We start from the raw sequence: 16191 nt of genomic DNA, 5'->3' as shown, positions 1-16191 counted from the left end.
TTTTTATTAATTTGATTATTAATATGGTCAATTATACTAATAGTTTTCCTAATATTAAACCACCCCTGCATTCCTGGTATAAATCCCACTTGGTCATAGTGTATTATCCTGGGGATGATTTTCTGAAGTCTATTTGCTAATATCTTATTTAAGATTTTAGCATCAATATTCATTAAGGAAATTGGTCTATAGTTTTCTTTCTCAGTTTTCGATCTACCTGGTTTAGGTATCAGTACCATGTCTGTGTCATAGAAGGAATTTGGTAGGACTCCTTCAATCCCTATTTTTTCAAATAGTTTACATAGCATTGGAGTTAGTTGTTCTTTAAATGTTTGGTAGAATTCACCTGTAAATCCATCTGGTCCTGGGGACTTTTTCTTAGGAAGTTGGTTAATAGCTTGGTCTATTTCTTTTTCTGAGATGGGATTATTTAGACTACTTACTTCTTCCTCTGTTAATCTGGGCAAGCTATATTTTTGAAGGTATTCTTCCATTTCATTTAAGTTATCGAATTTATCGGCATAAAGTTGAGCAAAGTAGCTCCTAACTATTGTTCTAATTTCCTCTTCATTAGTGGTAAGTTCACCCTTTTCATTTTCAAGACTATCAATTTGCTTTTTCTCTTTCCTTTTTTTAATCAGGTTTACTAAGGGTTTGTCTATTTTGTTGGTTTTTTCATAAAACCAACTCTTAGTTTTATTAATTAATTCAATAGTTTTTTTACTTTCAATTTTATTAATCTCACCTTTTATTTTTTGAATTTCAAGTTTTGTGTTTGTCTGGGGGTTTTTAATTTGTTCCTTTTCTAGCAATTTTAGTTGTAAACCCAATTCGTTGGCCCTCTCTTTCTCTATTTTATGCAGGTAGGCCTGTAGAGATATAAAACTTCCCCTAATTACTGCTTTGGCTGTATCCCACACATTTTGGTATGATGTCTCATTATTGTCATTTTCTTGGGTGAAGTTATTAATTATGTCTATGATTTGCTGTTTTACCCAATCATTCTTTAGTATAAGATTATTTAGTTTCCAATTATTTTTTGGTCTATTTTCCCCTGGCTTTTTATTAAATGTTATTTTGATTGCATTATGGTCTGAAAAGGATGCATTTACTATTTCTGCCTTACTGCATTTGATTTTGAGGGTTTTATGCCCTAGTATATGATCAATTTTTGTATAGGTTCCATAAACTGATGAGAAGAAAGTATATTCCTTTCTGTCTCCATTTAGCTTTCGCCAAAGATCTATCATATCAAACTTTTCTAGTATTCTATTTACCTCTTTGACTTCTTTCTTATTTATTTTGTGGTTTGATTTATCTAATTCTGATAGTGCAAGATTGAGATCTCCCGCTATTATAGTTTTGCTATCTATTTCCTCTTGCAGCTCTCTTAATTTCTCTTTTAAGAATTTAGATGCTGCACCACTTGGTGCATACATGTTTAATATTGATACTGCTTCACTATTGATGCTTCCCTTTAGCAGGATATAATGCCCTTCCTTATCTCTTTTAATTAGATCAATTTTTGTTTTTGCTTGATCTGAGATGAGGATGGCTACTCCTGCTTTTTTGGTGTTGCCTGAAGCATAATAGATTCTGCTCCACCCTTTTACTTTTAGTTTGAATGTCTCATCCTGTTTCAGGTGTGTTTCCTGTAAACAACATATAGTAGGATTCTGACTTTTAATCCAGTCTGCTAACTGCTTCCTCTTTATGAGGCAGTTTGCCCCATTCACATTTATGGTTAGAAGGACTAATTCTATATTGCTTGCCATCCTATTAACCCCTGCTTATGCTTTTCCCCTTTCCTTCCCTTTTACCCTCCTATCCAGTATTAAACTGGTAAACACCACTTGCTTTTCACAGCCCTCCCTTTTTAGGATCCCTCCCCCACCTTAAAGATCCTCCCCTTATTTTACCCCTTTTCCTCGAAATTACTGTATTCCCTTCCCCTTAGCTTACTCCTTCCCTTTCACTTTTCAATGAAGTGGAAGAAGTTTCACCATAAATCGAATATGTCTATTGATACACGCTATGTTCATCTCCCTCCTTTCTTTCTCTCAGATATAATAGGTTACCTTTGCCTCTTCATGAGATGTAGTACCACCACTTTATACTTTTTTATGATATAATCTCCTTTCCACCTCTAGTTTCTAAGACAAATTGTACATATGTTCTTTACATATTTTTTTGACAGAAGTATAGTTCTCAAGATTTCTTTTTACCTTTTTTAGAAGTCTCTTGAGTTCTGTATTTGAAGATCAAACCTCTTATGTAGGTCTGGTTTTTTCATCAAAAATAGATGGAATTCATTTATTTCGTTAAATGTCCATCTTCTTCCCTGGAAAACGATGCTCATTCTTGCTGGGTAAGTTATTCTTGGCTGCATACCAAGTTCCTTAGCCTTTCGGAATATCATGTTCCAGGCCCTGCGTTCTTTTAATGTGGACGCTGCTAGATCCTGTGTTATCCTTATTGTGGATCCTCCATATCTGAATTGTTTTTTTCTAGCAGCTTCCAATATCTTTTCCTTTGTCTGATGGTTCTTGAACTTGGCCACTATATTTCTTGGCGTTTTGATTTTAGGGTCCCTTTCAGTAGGTGATCGATGAATTTTCTCAATGTCTATTTTACCCTCTGTTTCCAAAACGTCTGGGCAGTTCTCTTTGATAATTTCCTCGAAAATGGTGTCCAAGCTCTTTTTTTCCTCCCATTTTTCAGGGAGTCCGATTATTCTCAAATTGTCTCTCCTGGATCTGTTTTCCAGGTCTGTTGTCTTTCTGGTAAGGTACTTGACAGTCTTTTCAATTATTTCATTTCTCTGGTTTTGCTTGACTCCCTCTTGGTTTCTCCTTGAGTCATTCATTTCTACTTCTTCCAGTCTAATTTTCAATGATGTATTTTCTTCACTCACTTTTTTTATATCTCTTTGTAATTGTCCAATTGAGTTTTTATCTTCTATGGAATTTTTTTCCATTGTATCCATTTTATTTTTTAGAGAGCTGATTTCTTTTTCCAGCTCTCTAATCCTGTTTTCCTTGGAGTTGTTTACCTTTTCCAGCTCACTAATCCTGTTTTCCTTGGAGTTGTTTACCTTTTCCAGCTCACTAATCTTGTTTCTCAATGATTTGATTTCTTTATCCATTCTGTCTTTGAATGCATGGGATGACTTCTCCAGGCTCTCTTGCCAAGCTTCCTTTTCCTTTTCCCATTTCTCTTCCAGCTCTCTTGTGAGAGCCTTTTTGATTTCCTCTATGAGGTTCTTTTGTATTGAGGAGCAGCTTATATCCCTCCCAGGGGATACATCTGGGGACATTCTGTTCCTAGTCTCCTCAGCATTTGAAGTCTGCTCCCTCTCCACACAGAAGCTGTCAATGGTTAGAGCCCTTTTGAATTTTTTGTTCATTTTGTCAGAGTAGGAATCAAAGAAAACAAACTGACAAGAGAAACAATTGGTCTGTTTTGCGGGGGATAGGGCTGGATGTTATTAATGGGCTTCCTCTACAGACTGGGGGTAGGGCAGCAGAGAGCCACTAACAGAACAGCAATGACTGTACTGAGTCTGCGCTCTGAGGCTCCGAGAACGCACCGAGTCAGTCCAGGTGGGGGTTGGGGGTGGCCGGGCTCTGAGAGACGCTGGCTTTCTGGGGTTTTAATCTTCACCTCCGGTGTTTACACCCTCTCTGCTGCTCCTGGCTTGCTGCCAAGACGGAGCATCCACACTGGGGCAAAAGCCCTTTCACAGAAACGGCAGAGATCACACCCCTCCCCCTCCGGTCTGAGCTGTGTGAGCTGCCTGTCTTGCTCCGGCTGTCTGCCCTCAGTCTGCGCCCAGCCTGATTGACCCTCCCCCGAACAAACACAGACCTTTTCTGGCGACTTTCAAGGATGTCTTCTCTTGGTGATAATTTGTGGATTTCTTTCTGGGTCAAGCATTAAGTCAGAGGCTTGTCATGAAGTAAGTTCTGAGAGAAAACGAGGAGCTCAAGCAGCTGTCTGCCTCCACGACGCCATCTTGGCCGGAAGTTGTTCTATAAGAAATGACCAACAGGAGAAATACAGAGAGGCTTGGAGAGACTTACATCAACTGATGCTGAGTGAAACGAGCAGAACCAGAAGATCATTATACACTTCAACAATGATACTGTACGAGGATGTATGCTGATGGAAGTGGATTTCTTCAACATAGAGAAGAGCTAATCCAATTCCAATTGATTAATGATGGACAGAACCAGCTACATCCAGAAAAGGAACACTGGGAAATGAATGTAAACTGTTATTTTTACCTTCTGAATCCAATTCTTCCTGTGCAACAAAAAAAAAAAAAATTCGGTTCTACACACATATATTGTATCTAAATTATACTGTAATATATTTAACATATATAAGACTGCTTGCCATCTGGGGGAGGGGGTTGGGGGAGGAAGGGAAAAAATCTGAATAGAAGTAAGTGCAAGGGATAATGTTGTAAAAAATTACCCATGCATATGTACTGTCAAAAAATGTTATAATTATAAAATAAAATAAAAAATTAAAAAAAATAAATAAATAAATAAATAAATGCCCCTAATTTCTGTAAAATGGGAGCATTTATATTAGATAGCAAATGGAGTCCCTTCAAGCTCTAGATTTAAAAAATCAATAGGACCTAAGGCATTTCCCCCTAGCCTTTTAATAGTGTGAAGCTGGAAAATCTAGAGTAACAGACAAAGGAATCAGCATTATTTGGTATTTACAGTTGTTCATAATGACTTTATTCTAGGTTTATAGCTTTATTACATAATATTCCCCTTCCCATAATTTGCAATCTAGCAAAACTGGTTCTTCTGCTTTTTCTTTATTCTTAACTCTCCATTGCTCATCTCCATGCTTTTGCACTGGCTGTTCCCCTGATTTTAAATGTACTGTCTCCTCAAGTCATCCTCTTAGAATCTCAAGTTTTGGTGTTTTTGTAAAGAATCAGCTCAAGTTCTGAGTTCTAGATAAAATCTGTCTTGATCCTTAAAAATTCTGGAACCCAAATTACTGTGTATCTATTTAATTCTATTTTTCATATACCCATCTTTGACCATGTTCTCTCCCATATCAGAATGTAAATATTCCTCAGTATGCTGTGCTGTACCTGGTACTTAATAAATTCTTGTTGATTGATAAATAACTAGTCAGGACTGGGATTTGAACCCATATTTAACCTGATTCCAACTTCTACACTGTAGACTAATAAGGACATCAGGAGCCAACTCTCATTATTAGAACCTATGTTATGTTTCTTCCTTTCAAATCAATAAAGGCTAGCAATTCTGTAATTGAGTAAGAAAGAAAATTCATTTTTCACCTCTCCCTTATCCTGCCTATTAATTATCTCCAGGAATACTATATTTTGTGCTTGGATGATTTCTACATCAATGTTTTGAAGGTACTACTGGGAATAATAGTATTTAAAATTATATCATTAGAATGGTAGTTGCAACTTTATCGGAGAAGTATTACTTTCTCCTTCCCACCACATGAATGCTTCTTGAATTTTGTGTGCCATACATATACCATAGTATAAGCTATATATTACCTGTCTGTTCCTGGGGAAGGATAGCAGCCTCCTCCCTTTCCACTCTTTTTATATTTCCTCCCCAACATATACTTTTCAATACAGTGTCACTAGTCTCCTGGGTTGTTTTGTGAATAAGAGAGTACATCTCCTCTCTGAGCACTTACTCTGGCTGTCCTTCATGCCTGGAAATGCTCTCCCTCTGCTCCACCTAGTGATCTCCCTGGCTTCCCCTAAGTTCCAATTAAAATCTTTCCTTCTACAGAAAGTTTTTCCCAATCCCCATTAATTCCAATGTCTTCCTTCTATTAATTATTTTCTATTTATCCTGTACATTTTGCTTGCTCTGTGTATATGTGTGTAAAGCATATTGTCTCTCCTATTAGATTATAAACTCTTTGAAGTAGAGACTGTCTTTTGCCTCTTTTTTTAATCCCCAATGCTGAGCACAATATCAAGCATGTAGTAAATACTTAATAAATGTTTATTGATTGATATGACCCACAAGAAAGAAATTAAAGAGCCTGAAGAGTTTTAGACTGCGTAGAAGCTAAATAAATGAATGAAAAATCAATTATTAATCAGTTACTAAGTACTGTGCTAAGTGTTGAAGATAAAAATAAAAAGTAAGGTCTCTTCTCTCAAGGAAATCACATTCTAATGGGGAGTTAATTATAAAAGAGGTTCCGGCTGCAGTTCAGATGGATCATTCCGATTGTCCTTTGGATGCATCAGCAAAGCAGATGGTAGTGCACATTCTTTAATATCATTTCTAAGAATAAAGTTATATCCATTTTAATGTTGAATCATTGAGAGTATCAAGATTCTTTATGAGAAGACCTTTATTTCCTGGGTCTTCAATGTAGACAGAGGTCATCGCATCTACAAAAGCATTTGTCAAGTTGCATCTCTCCACAAAAGTGGAACTTACTTCAAGAAGATCGACAGGAAGTGCCATACATAAGGATAATCCATTGTCATCACAAAAATGAAATGAATTTTAACTTAAACAGAAAGTGATTAGTTAGTACTGTGAGATTCCTAAGTCAGCTGTTCACAATTTGACAATTAACTTGTCAAAGTAAATATTAAAATCAATAGCAAGTTAAAGGAATAAAAATGAGAAAAAGATATGGTTTCCAATTAGAATAACTCCAACATAATCTATTTAAATATGCTGTTGAGTCAAAAAATAAAAATAGCACATGCACACATGCACACAAAACATCTCAGAAGAAACTTGTCACCAATAAAAAAAAATTGTTATTTTTACCAAGTAAAGACTTTATAACTCAGGGAAATATTGATCTAAAATATAAATTTGGTATTTAATCACATGCAGGTGATTGATGGAAAATTATAAGCAGTACTATCGCCTAAATTATCAAGTTGCAATGAAAGAACAAAAAAATTTAAAGAAAGAATGATGGGAAATCCAATTAAATCATATCATCCCCAAAGTAGTTAAGGGTGAAAATAGAAAGAGCACAATAAACATATGGAAAATAGAATCAATTTTTCAAGATTATAATAATTATTCTCTTAATAATTAACAGTGAAGTCACCACTTTTGGATTCTAATAGTCACTGATGACATAGATTTATATCCAGTATGGGTTGAAATAAATGGCTTCTGAGGTCTTTTCTAGATTCTGTGATATTTCCCCATATTACAGAAGAGAAAACTGAGATGTAGAATAGACCAGTTCTTTATAGACTTTTGTTATTATTTTGTTAAGTTCTGCAAAGTATTGCTTTGATAGTTTGATTTGTCTTGCATTCAAACTGCAAATTAACTTTAGAAAAATCATCATTTGTATTATGTTAGCACAGTCTGGCCTCAAGTATTAAATATTCTTCCAGCTATTTATTTGGAGAAACAAAAGAACTAAAAGGGGAAAATAATGGTTAAAGATGAAGAGATAATAGTACTTCAAGCCTCAAACTATTATAAAACAACTGTCTTTAAAATTATTTGCTGTTGGCTAAATGAATAGAAAAAATAGATCAGTGTAATCTGAAGAGAATCAGAAACAATGGAACTCAACTTCATGTTTGATTAATGGGAAACACATTTTACTTAGGAAAGAGCTTCCTATTTGCTAAAGACTGCTGAAAAAAGTGGGAAGTGATCCAGCAAAAATCACATTAAGACCAACATTTTGAACTATACTCCACACTAAATTCAAGATAGCTATGTGATATATGGCATGAGAAAGATCCCACACCCCAAAATTTTAATTTATTTTTCATATTTTCATAATGAAACACACCACAGAGTCAATTTACAAAAGATCAATAAAATATGGAATATACCAAAAGAACATCTTTGATGAAGGCATGAGAAAGGGAAAGCAACATTTTGCAAACTATATAACTAGGTGCAGAACACATCTTTACAGTCATACAACTAACTGAAAGGTAGAGAGAATGCAAGATGACACTGAGCTTATTGTTTTTTGAAAAAAGAAAATTTAATTGCTGTGAGCAAAAACTTCACCTTAAAGGCTCTTTTCCAGCAAGGTGTCCCATATGTGCATTTTAAAGTCATACAAACTTCCTTGAGAGATACAATAGAGGTTAAATTTATTCAATGATTATTCATAAATATAAAATTATAAATAAGACAGGGAAATACATATCAATGAAAATTGTTTGCCATTGTCATGAAAAACATCCAAACAGCAGAATACAAGTGGAAGAGTGATTCCTGATAGATGGTCAGATTTTCCAAATGTTCCTATTTGCAGATAACATTGTCCTGACTGCATCTAGCCCCAAAACATCACTATAGTTCCCTGAATGAAGCTCCTAATTATTCCAAAATATTTTACCTAACTACTTACACAGGAAAACCAAGTAATAAAGAATGCTTATTATCTAGATTGTGATAAGCAATTTGATAAACATCCCATTCAGTGGGTGCATCAGCATATATCTTGGACAGGCTCTATAGAGAACCAATGAAATAAATAAGAATTGATGGGAAACAACAGATGAAGTGAATTGTCTTTAGAAATTCATCAATACTTTTACTAATCTTAACTGTTTTCTCTACAATGAAGAGTCATATATATTTTTTAATACCGATAGGTTCCTGGTAGTGCTATATATAACTCTGAAGCAGTAATATCACAGTATACAAAGAATTAAATGTTCATGTCACTGAAGGTACATGGTGAGCCTAAGTAAACTTCAGTATATCACCAATGAAGAATTGTGCAGGTAAATGGAAGTAAAAGATTGAAAATATATGTGACCAGAAAAGGAAACGAATCAGTCATATAATGGGAGTGAAAAATTACTAATGAAAAATCTGTATGCTTCATTTGTACTCATTCAAATGCTACAGATATAGAGAAAATAACTCACTAAATGGAGTCTTGTAGAGGATGTATGGGAAATTATAGATAAGAAAGCATAGAATGTATTCTGTGCCTTTGTATAGTGAATATTCTCACTGATGCCCTAGGTCCATAAAACACCCATATTTTCATTATTCAGGACTTGTTTACTGTTGTTAATGAAGCCTGTATAACTTTTTAGTAGCGTTTAAAGTTTCCAGTTAATAGGCTGCACACCTCTTCTTGTTTCTTCTCTCTCCTATTTTGCTGATTTTTTTTGTCCTGAACTGTGTTTTAAAGATAATCAGTCTTCTTCCACTTATTATTTAAAGCCTTGCACAATATTTTATTTTAGTTAAAAATTGCATGATTTAAACATGGCAATATTGCTTTAGGAGAAAATTCAAAGATTATCTTTGAAATATTATTAATAATTGGAATAGAAATATTAAGATGTTATTTAAGTTCATCCAAAGAATCAGAGGCAAAACTAAGGTTAAAATTTAGTTCTGAGTTTAAAGTCATTTCTTTAGGCTGTAGTCATTATTGAATTGTCCTATCACATAAAAAATGAATAAATCAAATTAAGGGAAAAGAAGGTGGAAGAAATATAACTTGCTCTACTTTCAGTATTCAATTTATTAAAAGTTAAAGAAGAAATATACCTTCAATCTTTCTTAAAATATTTCTTAGAACTGAATGCACATTATACAAATGAATTTGTGAACATTTTTACCTCCACATACCCAGGCAACATATGTGCAATACTAGGACAAGAGACAACTTCCAACTCCCAAATATCACAAGGGAGTTGTCCAAAATATCTAATAAATCAAGCTGCACCATTTTGTGTTCTTGTGTTCAAATGGATTTATCTAATGAGAAAAATATATGGCTTTATGTTTTTCCAGGTCTTGAGCATCCAAAAAAAAGGCAGCTGTACATTCTTTCTTGTTTTTGGTGATCACAGACTCAGCTAAGTCTAGTCACATAATAACATGTCATAGGGATACTGCCCTCCACTGAGCTATATTCGTGTCTGCAGAAATAGCAATACCATTTCATCCTCTATTGGCTAGACTCTAATCTCTGTCTGTGAGCCCAGGATGACCTGCCCATCCCCTGTTGTCCCATGGGAAGAGGGATGAAAACTCTGCTGCTAATGATTTTGTCTCTCTGTTTCTTCTTTGTCCTTGTTCTCACCCAACAACAACTACAACAACATAGCTTCAGTCCAACATGCCACTTAGATTGGAGTCGGGGACTGATATGTGATGAATGCCCTGTCGGGTACACAGGACCACGTTGTGAGAGGTAAGCAAGTACCACAATGACTTTCAGAGTGATTTCTACCTTGGGGATTTTAAAAACAACAGATATTGTCATTCTTTGCACTCCTCAGTAAAAGTAAAAAAATAATAATAATAATAATAACTTTAGCAATGTTCAATGAAATGAAATTAAGCTCCTCACACTTGTCAAATAAATGCAGTACACTTTTTGTTTATTCATACCCCATATGAATTGTACCCTGAACACACCCTGTAAATTGCTCTATAAATCTCCATTTTCTCAAAGAGTAGTTGATTAATGTTTTATTCTTAAAGGTTATGCATTAACCTATTGTATCCAGAAAGTATTTCCCAAGTTGAAGTAACATTTTAATGTTCATCTTGTAGCCTCCATCTGTATATTTTCCTCTTTCATAATTAGTTTTTATGTTCTTAAAATGATTCGAAAGTTTAGAGCCCAGTTCATCAAATAGTCTATGACTTGCTATTACTGATTTGTTTTGTTTAAACAAATTAGTAGATAGTCAAAAATGTAATTTTTCTTCTGATTTCTATGTTATTCTAATTATTCTCAAGACAACAGTTTCATTCTGACTGATGTATACTGTCTTCAGTAATACTAAAGTTCTTTGATTCTTTGATCAAAACTTGTAGTAATTATTTTTCCAGTGGTGACTTAGATGTAATTTTCTATGATATCTTTCTGTTAAAATCCACTATAAAGGAGAAAAAAATCACAAGGAGAAAGGTCTGTCTATAAATTATCTTCTTGCCTTTGGTAAATTACCAAGTACCACTTCTCCGTCCAGATCATCATAATTGAAATAGACTCCTTTGCTTTGCCTTCTGGAAGTAGATAGCTGTTCACCTGCTTTTGCCCGTCATCACCAGAACTAATATTCCTGAGAGCTATTTTTGCCTATCTTTTTCTGTCTGCCTTGGAAATTGTTGTCACTATTTCAGCTAAGGCCCCTGAAGTTAATAATTGTAGGAATAAATCACTCAGGTAGCACACCAATAAAAATTGGTTAATGCAAGGCCCTGAATGTTTCCTGGCAAAGCAACAAATGTGAGTTTGGGATCTGGCATATTCTGTAAATTAGTGATTTAGAATTAGAAGCCAGAATTAGAGTAAATTAGATTTTAATTGAAGTGATATACATGAAAAAAATGTAAGTCAATAACCATAAAAGTCAAATGAACTACAAAAGTGAAGGATATGAGTGTTTTTTCCCTTTACAAATGAATAGGTAATTGTCTTGCCAGAAGTAGTTTATATCAAAATTGTGACTATTCTACCCCACACCACTCACTTTTTTTAAGCATTTGGAAGATGATATCTCATCTGTTGCTTGATACCATTGAATATGCTCCTTTAAATGATCCAAGGCCCTGAAAGGCTTTTCTAATTCTTTCATATTAATTTCTCTGTCAATGAGGAAAATTCTTAAAACTTGAAAGAAAACATTTTAAACTGTCACCATGTCACTCTTTTGAACTATGTAGAAAAGGGACCTAGAATTCCAAAGAGAAACTGATATGACTTACAAAAAAATTAAAAATAAGCTTATGATAGTGCAACTAAGTAACTTGGGTTCAAAAATAATCATAATCTCATTAACAAGAAATGGGAACAATTGTAGCAAGGAGATACCATGGGTCCTAATATTTGCTACTTTGGAAGAAATTCATCTTAGTTAAGTGAACAGAAAAGCCAGCTTTTCTCAAGCAGGGGCAGCAAGATGACCTTACTCTCCTATTACATATTTGAACTTAGTGTAGATGCCAGAGACGAGTGGAAGGGGTAGCAATTAAGAAACAAGAATCATGTTAGACTTTGGATCTGGGTAGTTTTTGAAGCAAGTTTATTATAGAATTGAGTTAACAGTGATAGCCATTTACATGGCAGTTCATATGATGGAATTATAACATGATGTAGCGCAACAGGATGCTAAGTGATCTAACTAAAAGATATAGGTAAAATAGCTCTGAGAATTTTCTCATTATATGTGTAGATTAGCACAGAGAAGTCCATATAGGTCTTTTTCATTTTACCTCAACCAAAAGACTTGAGGTTAATATTTAATTGTCTCTGGATTGTCCATGTGGGCAGTAGATTTTTAACAAATTATTGTGGGACCTTTGGTAAATCATACAAACTCTTTGGATTTGTTTACTCACTGTGTAATGAGGAGTGTGGCAAAGGAGGGAAGGGAATAAATAATATTTTAGCACCTACTATGTACCAGTGCTATATAATCTCTAAAATTATTTTATACTAAAGCATTTCAATTCCATATATCCTCTTCTCCTTTCCCTGCATAAGTGTCTCATGATGGTGAACATCAACTTCCTTGTTTGCTAATGAAAGAAATTGATTTTGTCTATCTTATGTTCTATTTTTCATTATCCTCTTCCCAAATATTTTCCAATGGAATTATAGGAAAACAATGTGGAAGGAACCAATAGTAGTTGACTATTCAGTGCAATTCCAGCCCTAAATCCTAGTCTTCAGATGGAATTTCCTTACTCTACCTTGAATATAAAGGATTCTTTTGGAATTCTTGATTATGTGTTGTTTTCAGAAAGTACAGATTTAAAAATTCTAGAAACTTTTAAAAAACTGTGATTTGTACTCCTGTTACCTAATTAGATCTAAACATATCACAAAGTTAAGTACTATTATTAAGAGAAGACTTATATGATAAACAGTATCTTGTTCACTGATCATAGAAGCATTTTTCTATTCCATTTGAAAATTTTTGTATGACTTCAAGAATATTGTAAGACAGCTAATAAAAAGTCTTCTAAAATGTGTCAGCAGTGAATAGATTTTTTTCACTGAACTGTGATATGAATTAACTATCATGTCTATTCATAATTTTTGCTTAAATGTCATACAACAAAACCCTCTGGAAGGCATAGGTGCTGCTTCTGACTTACATATTAATCTGTTTAATTATGGCCATTTTCTCCCTGGAATGAGTTTTCTCCTATTGTAGAAGAAATTTGCACTATATTAATTGGTACCTGTGTTAAGAAGAATTCCCAGGCCTTGTTAAATAATGTCATCTCTCTAGAGGTCAGTAAGTCATTTTGAGGGAAGTGAACTGAAAGTAATGGGTTTTAGTTGACTGTAATAATTATCTTTGATATATCCTTATTGCACTGGAGCAAAATCCATTTATTTATAGTAAACAAAATGAAATATAAAGCTATGTGGATGTGATGATAAATTCCAAATGTCAAACAAAGCAAGAAAAATGTGGGTGACAATTCATTTGGACCTTCTTGGTGTTTTGATTAAATGCCTTCTTCTAAAGGGATGATAACAACAATAATACAAAAAGGAAAAAAAAAAACCTCACTCCATTCACCCTCCTGTCTAGATTCTTTCCATCTCTGACACTGGGAATTTTTATGTGGTGCACTGTTCTATGCTTCTACTTGCTATTTCTGACATTTTATATGGGTATGAGCAACTATTCTCTCAGAATTATCTCCTCTATTAAAAAATGCAAGGTTTTTTGAAAATAGAGTGTTTCACTTTTGTCTTTGCATCTCTAAAGCTTAGTGCATAGGAAGCACTTAATTGTTGCTTTTCTAGTTATCCAATGATAAAAGTTTCAAAGTTTATAAGCTATATTATTTCATTTGATCCTCACAGCATTTTGTGATGAGGAAGTTCAATGAATTAAAAAATGATAGCTTACATACTCCATTTTAGTTTATATTAACCATTGTTAAAAAGAAGTAACAATATATATTGTTGGCAATTGTCTACCAACTATATTTGCATAAAATTAGCTTTTTTTCTCTTTGCATTTATTATTTGAAGTACAATAACATTAGAATTGGTAAGTACAAATCTAATTATTAGTCATTCAAGTTTGTGGTACTCATTAAATTTTCATAAATGTAGTTTGTGGACTATTCTCTCAAATAAAAATGTAGCTATCTCTTTTCCTAAAAGCAGAGAGCTTCTAATCTTATGTATAGTAGCTATTATATTTGTGTCTGAACTTGCTTTTAAAACAATGTATTACTTGTAGAAAATTATTTTCTTCATCATTTCCCCTTATTTTTTTGACTATTCTACAATCTCAAGGGATGATATGGGTATCTTCATTGCCACAAAACAGAACCCTTTATATTTCCTATTATTTCTATTTCCTCTTTCTTCTCCCAACTTCTCTTCTCCCTCATTCTGAGAGCATGACTAAAGTATGAATAAATGTAATGAAAGGGAAAGCAGACAAGAATATAAATGGGTCCTGTCTATATAACATTTTTAAATAGACACTGGTAATCTGCCACATTAAATAGCAAACTTTATAGAGTGCTTTGACCAGGGAAAATATAATACTGTAATTTAATAAGATCATCAGTGTCTTAAAAAAGCTTCTGATTTTTGTTAGTACTGTGTCAAGTAGAGCATATTCTTAAAAAGAAAAGAAATAAGGAAAGTCTACAATCTATCCATATGGATTTCTAAATTATTAAAAAGTATCTAATGGTACCTTCTAGCACCTGGGACATTCCACTTCACCAGTATCCCATACAGACCCATAACTGTCTTCAACAAATAACTTCCCTAGAAGGGAAAATGCACAGACATAGAGACACATATATATGCATAGATATTCATGATCTCCCACCCAACCTTCAGTCCATCCCTACTAATTATCAATATACTCCTGATTTTTATTTTAAGTAATCCCTAAAGTTTTATATCTATATTTTTAACTTGAATTTTGTTAAGTTCATGCTTGGGAGGAAAAAAAAGAGAATGAGCTTGTATATTAGTGTAGAAAAGCAACCAGTTCAGGAGCTACATATGATATGTTGTAATACAAAGGCTTTCCAACCTGGACTTGAATTCCTCAGGAGAACCACTAGACAGATTTCTTATTATGCTTTTGTCTAGTCTTCAACACAAGTGTCAAGGTTTGGGGGATTTTTCCCCCTGCTGAAATCTAATTACCAGTAGAACTGCCAGGATATCATCTAGTATCTACACTGCAGTTACAAAATTTAAAAGAATAAAGAATAAAGGAAACTTGCTTTTAGGGAGGAGGGGAAAGAATACTTGAAAGAGCATCATATTATCTTGAGAGATTAGTATCATGACAAATGTGTAAACACTTTGGCTGATGGGGTTTTACGAGTCCCAAAGAATTCTGACAGATTGAATCTTTTGCCTTAGGTGTGCAGAAGGCTATTTTGGACAACCTTCTGTACCTGGAGGATCATGTCAGCCATGCCAATGCAATGACAACCTTGACTTCTCCATCCCAGGAAGCTGTGACAGCTTGTCTGGCTCTTGTCTGATATGTAAGCCAGGTACAACAGGCCGCTATTGTGAGCGCTGTGCTGACGGATATTTCGGAGATGCAGTTGATGCAAAGAACTGTCAGCGTAAGTCCAAAACCATTGCTGCTCCTGACAGAATTGATGTATTGTATCTTAAATCAGCTGATCAGTTCCTGAGTAAAGACTGAAGAGCAGGAAAATGCATATATAATACAGATATTTAAGATTATAGCTAAGAAAATAATTTTGGTAACTTTTGTTCTGTTGCTGGTTTTGCTTCTTAATTGAGGCATTCTTAAATGTGTATGTGTGTTGAATAACATTGGGACAAGCATGAGTAAATGAATTAGGTAAGTTCCAGGTTTGCTTTTTTTTATCAATTGTAATAATTTCCTTGAAATGCATGATTTGTATTCAGTGAGCAGGTTTACATCATTTACCTTCTAAGAAATGATCACGTTCCAAATTTTTAAAAGTATGAATTTTATGACCTTGAAATTTAGCAGAGACCCCAAATCCAATCAATATCTTAATATTCTGATACTTTGAACAAAGCATAGGTTCTTCATTAAAATGACAGACCTATAGCTTAGCATTTCCTGTGTGTTAGAATTATGAACAAAAGGTTTTGTATGGCTTTACCAATATTCTATCCAAATGCATATTACATGTTTAGCCATAAATTTAAAAATACTAG

The 16191-nt window shown here is 34.0% G+C and overlaps 1 protein-coding gene across 1 annotated transcript in view; it reads left to right on the top strand.

Annotated features, from left to right (window-relative positions):
• LAMA2 (laminin subunit alpha 2) overlaps nt 1-16191 on the top strand; it is a 784999-nt gene that overhangs the window by 533403 nt on the left and 235405 nt on the right. The window contains exons 18-19 of the mRNA XM_074309868.1: nt 10117-10203; nt 15388-15599. Coding sequence (XP_074165969.1) covers nt 10117-10203; nt 15388-15599 — 299 coding nt within the window. The remainder of the gene's footprint in view (nt 1-10116; nt 10204-15387; nt 15600-16191) is intronic.

The sequence above is a fragment of the Sminthopsis crassicaudata genome, chromosome 4 (genome assembly GCF_048593235.1).
Source record: "Sminthopsis crassicaudata isolate SCR6 chromosome 4, ASM4859323v1, whole genome shotgun sequence".
In the NCBI taxonomy this organism is placed as follows: domain Eukaryota; kingdom Metazoa; phylum Chordata; class Mammalia; order Dasyuromorphia; family Dasyuridae; genus Sminthopsis; species Sminthopsis crassicaudata.
Note: the sequence above shows the minus strand (reverse complement) of the source record. Positions and strands in the feature narration are given on the sequence as shown.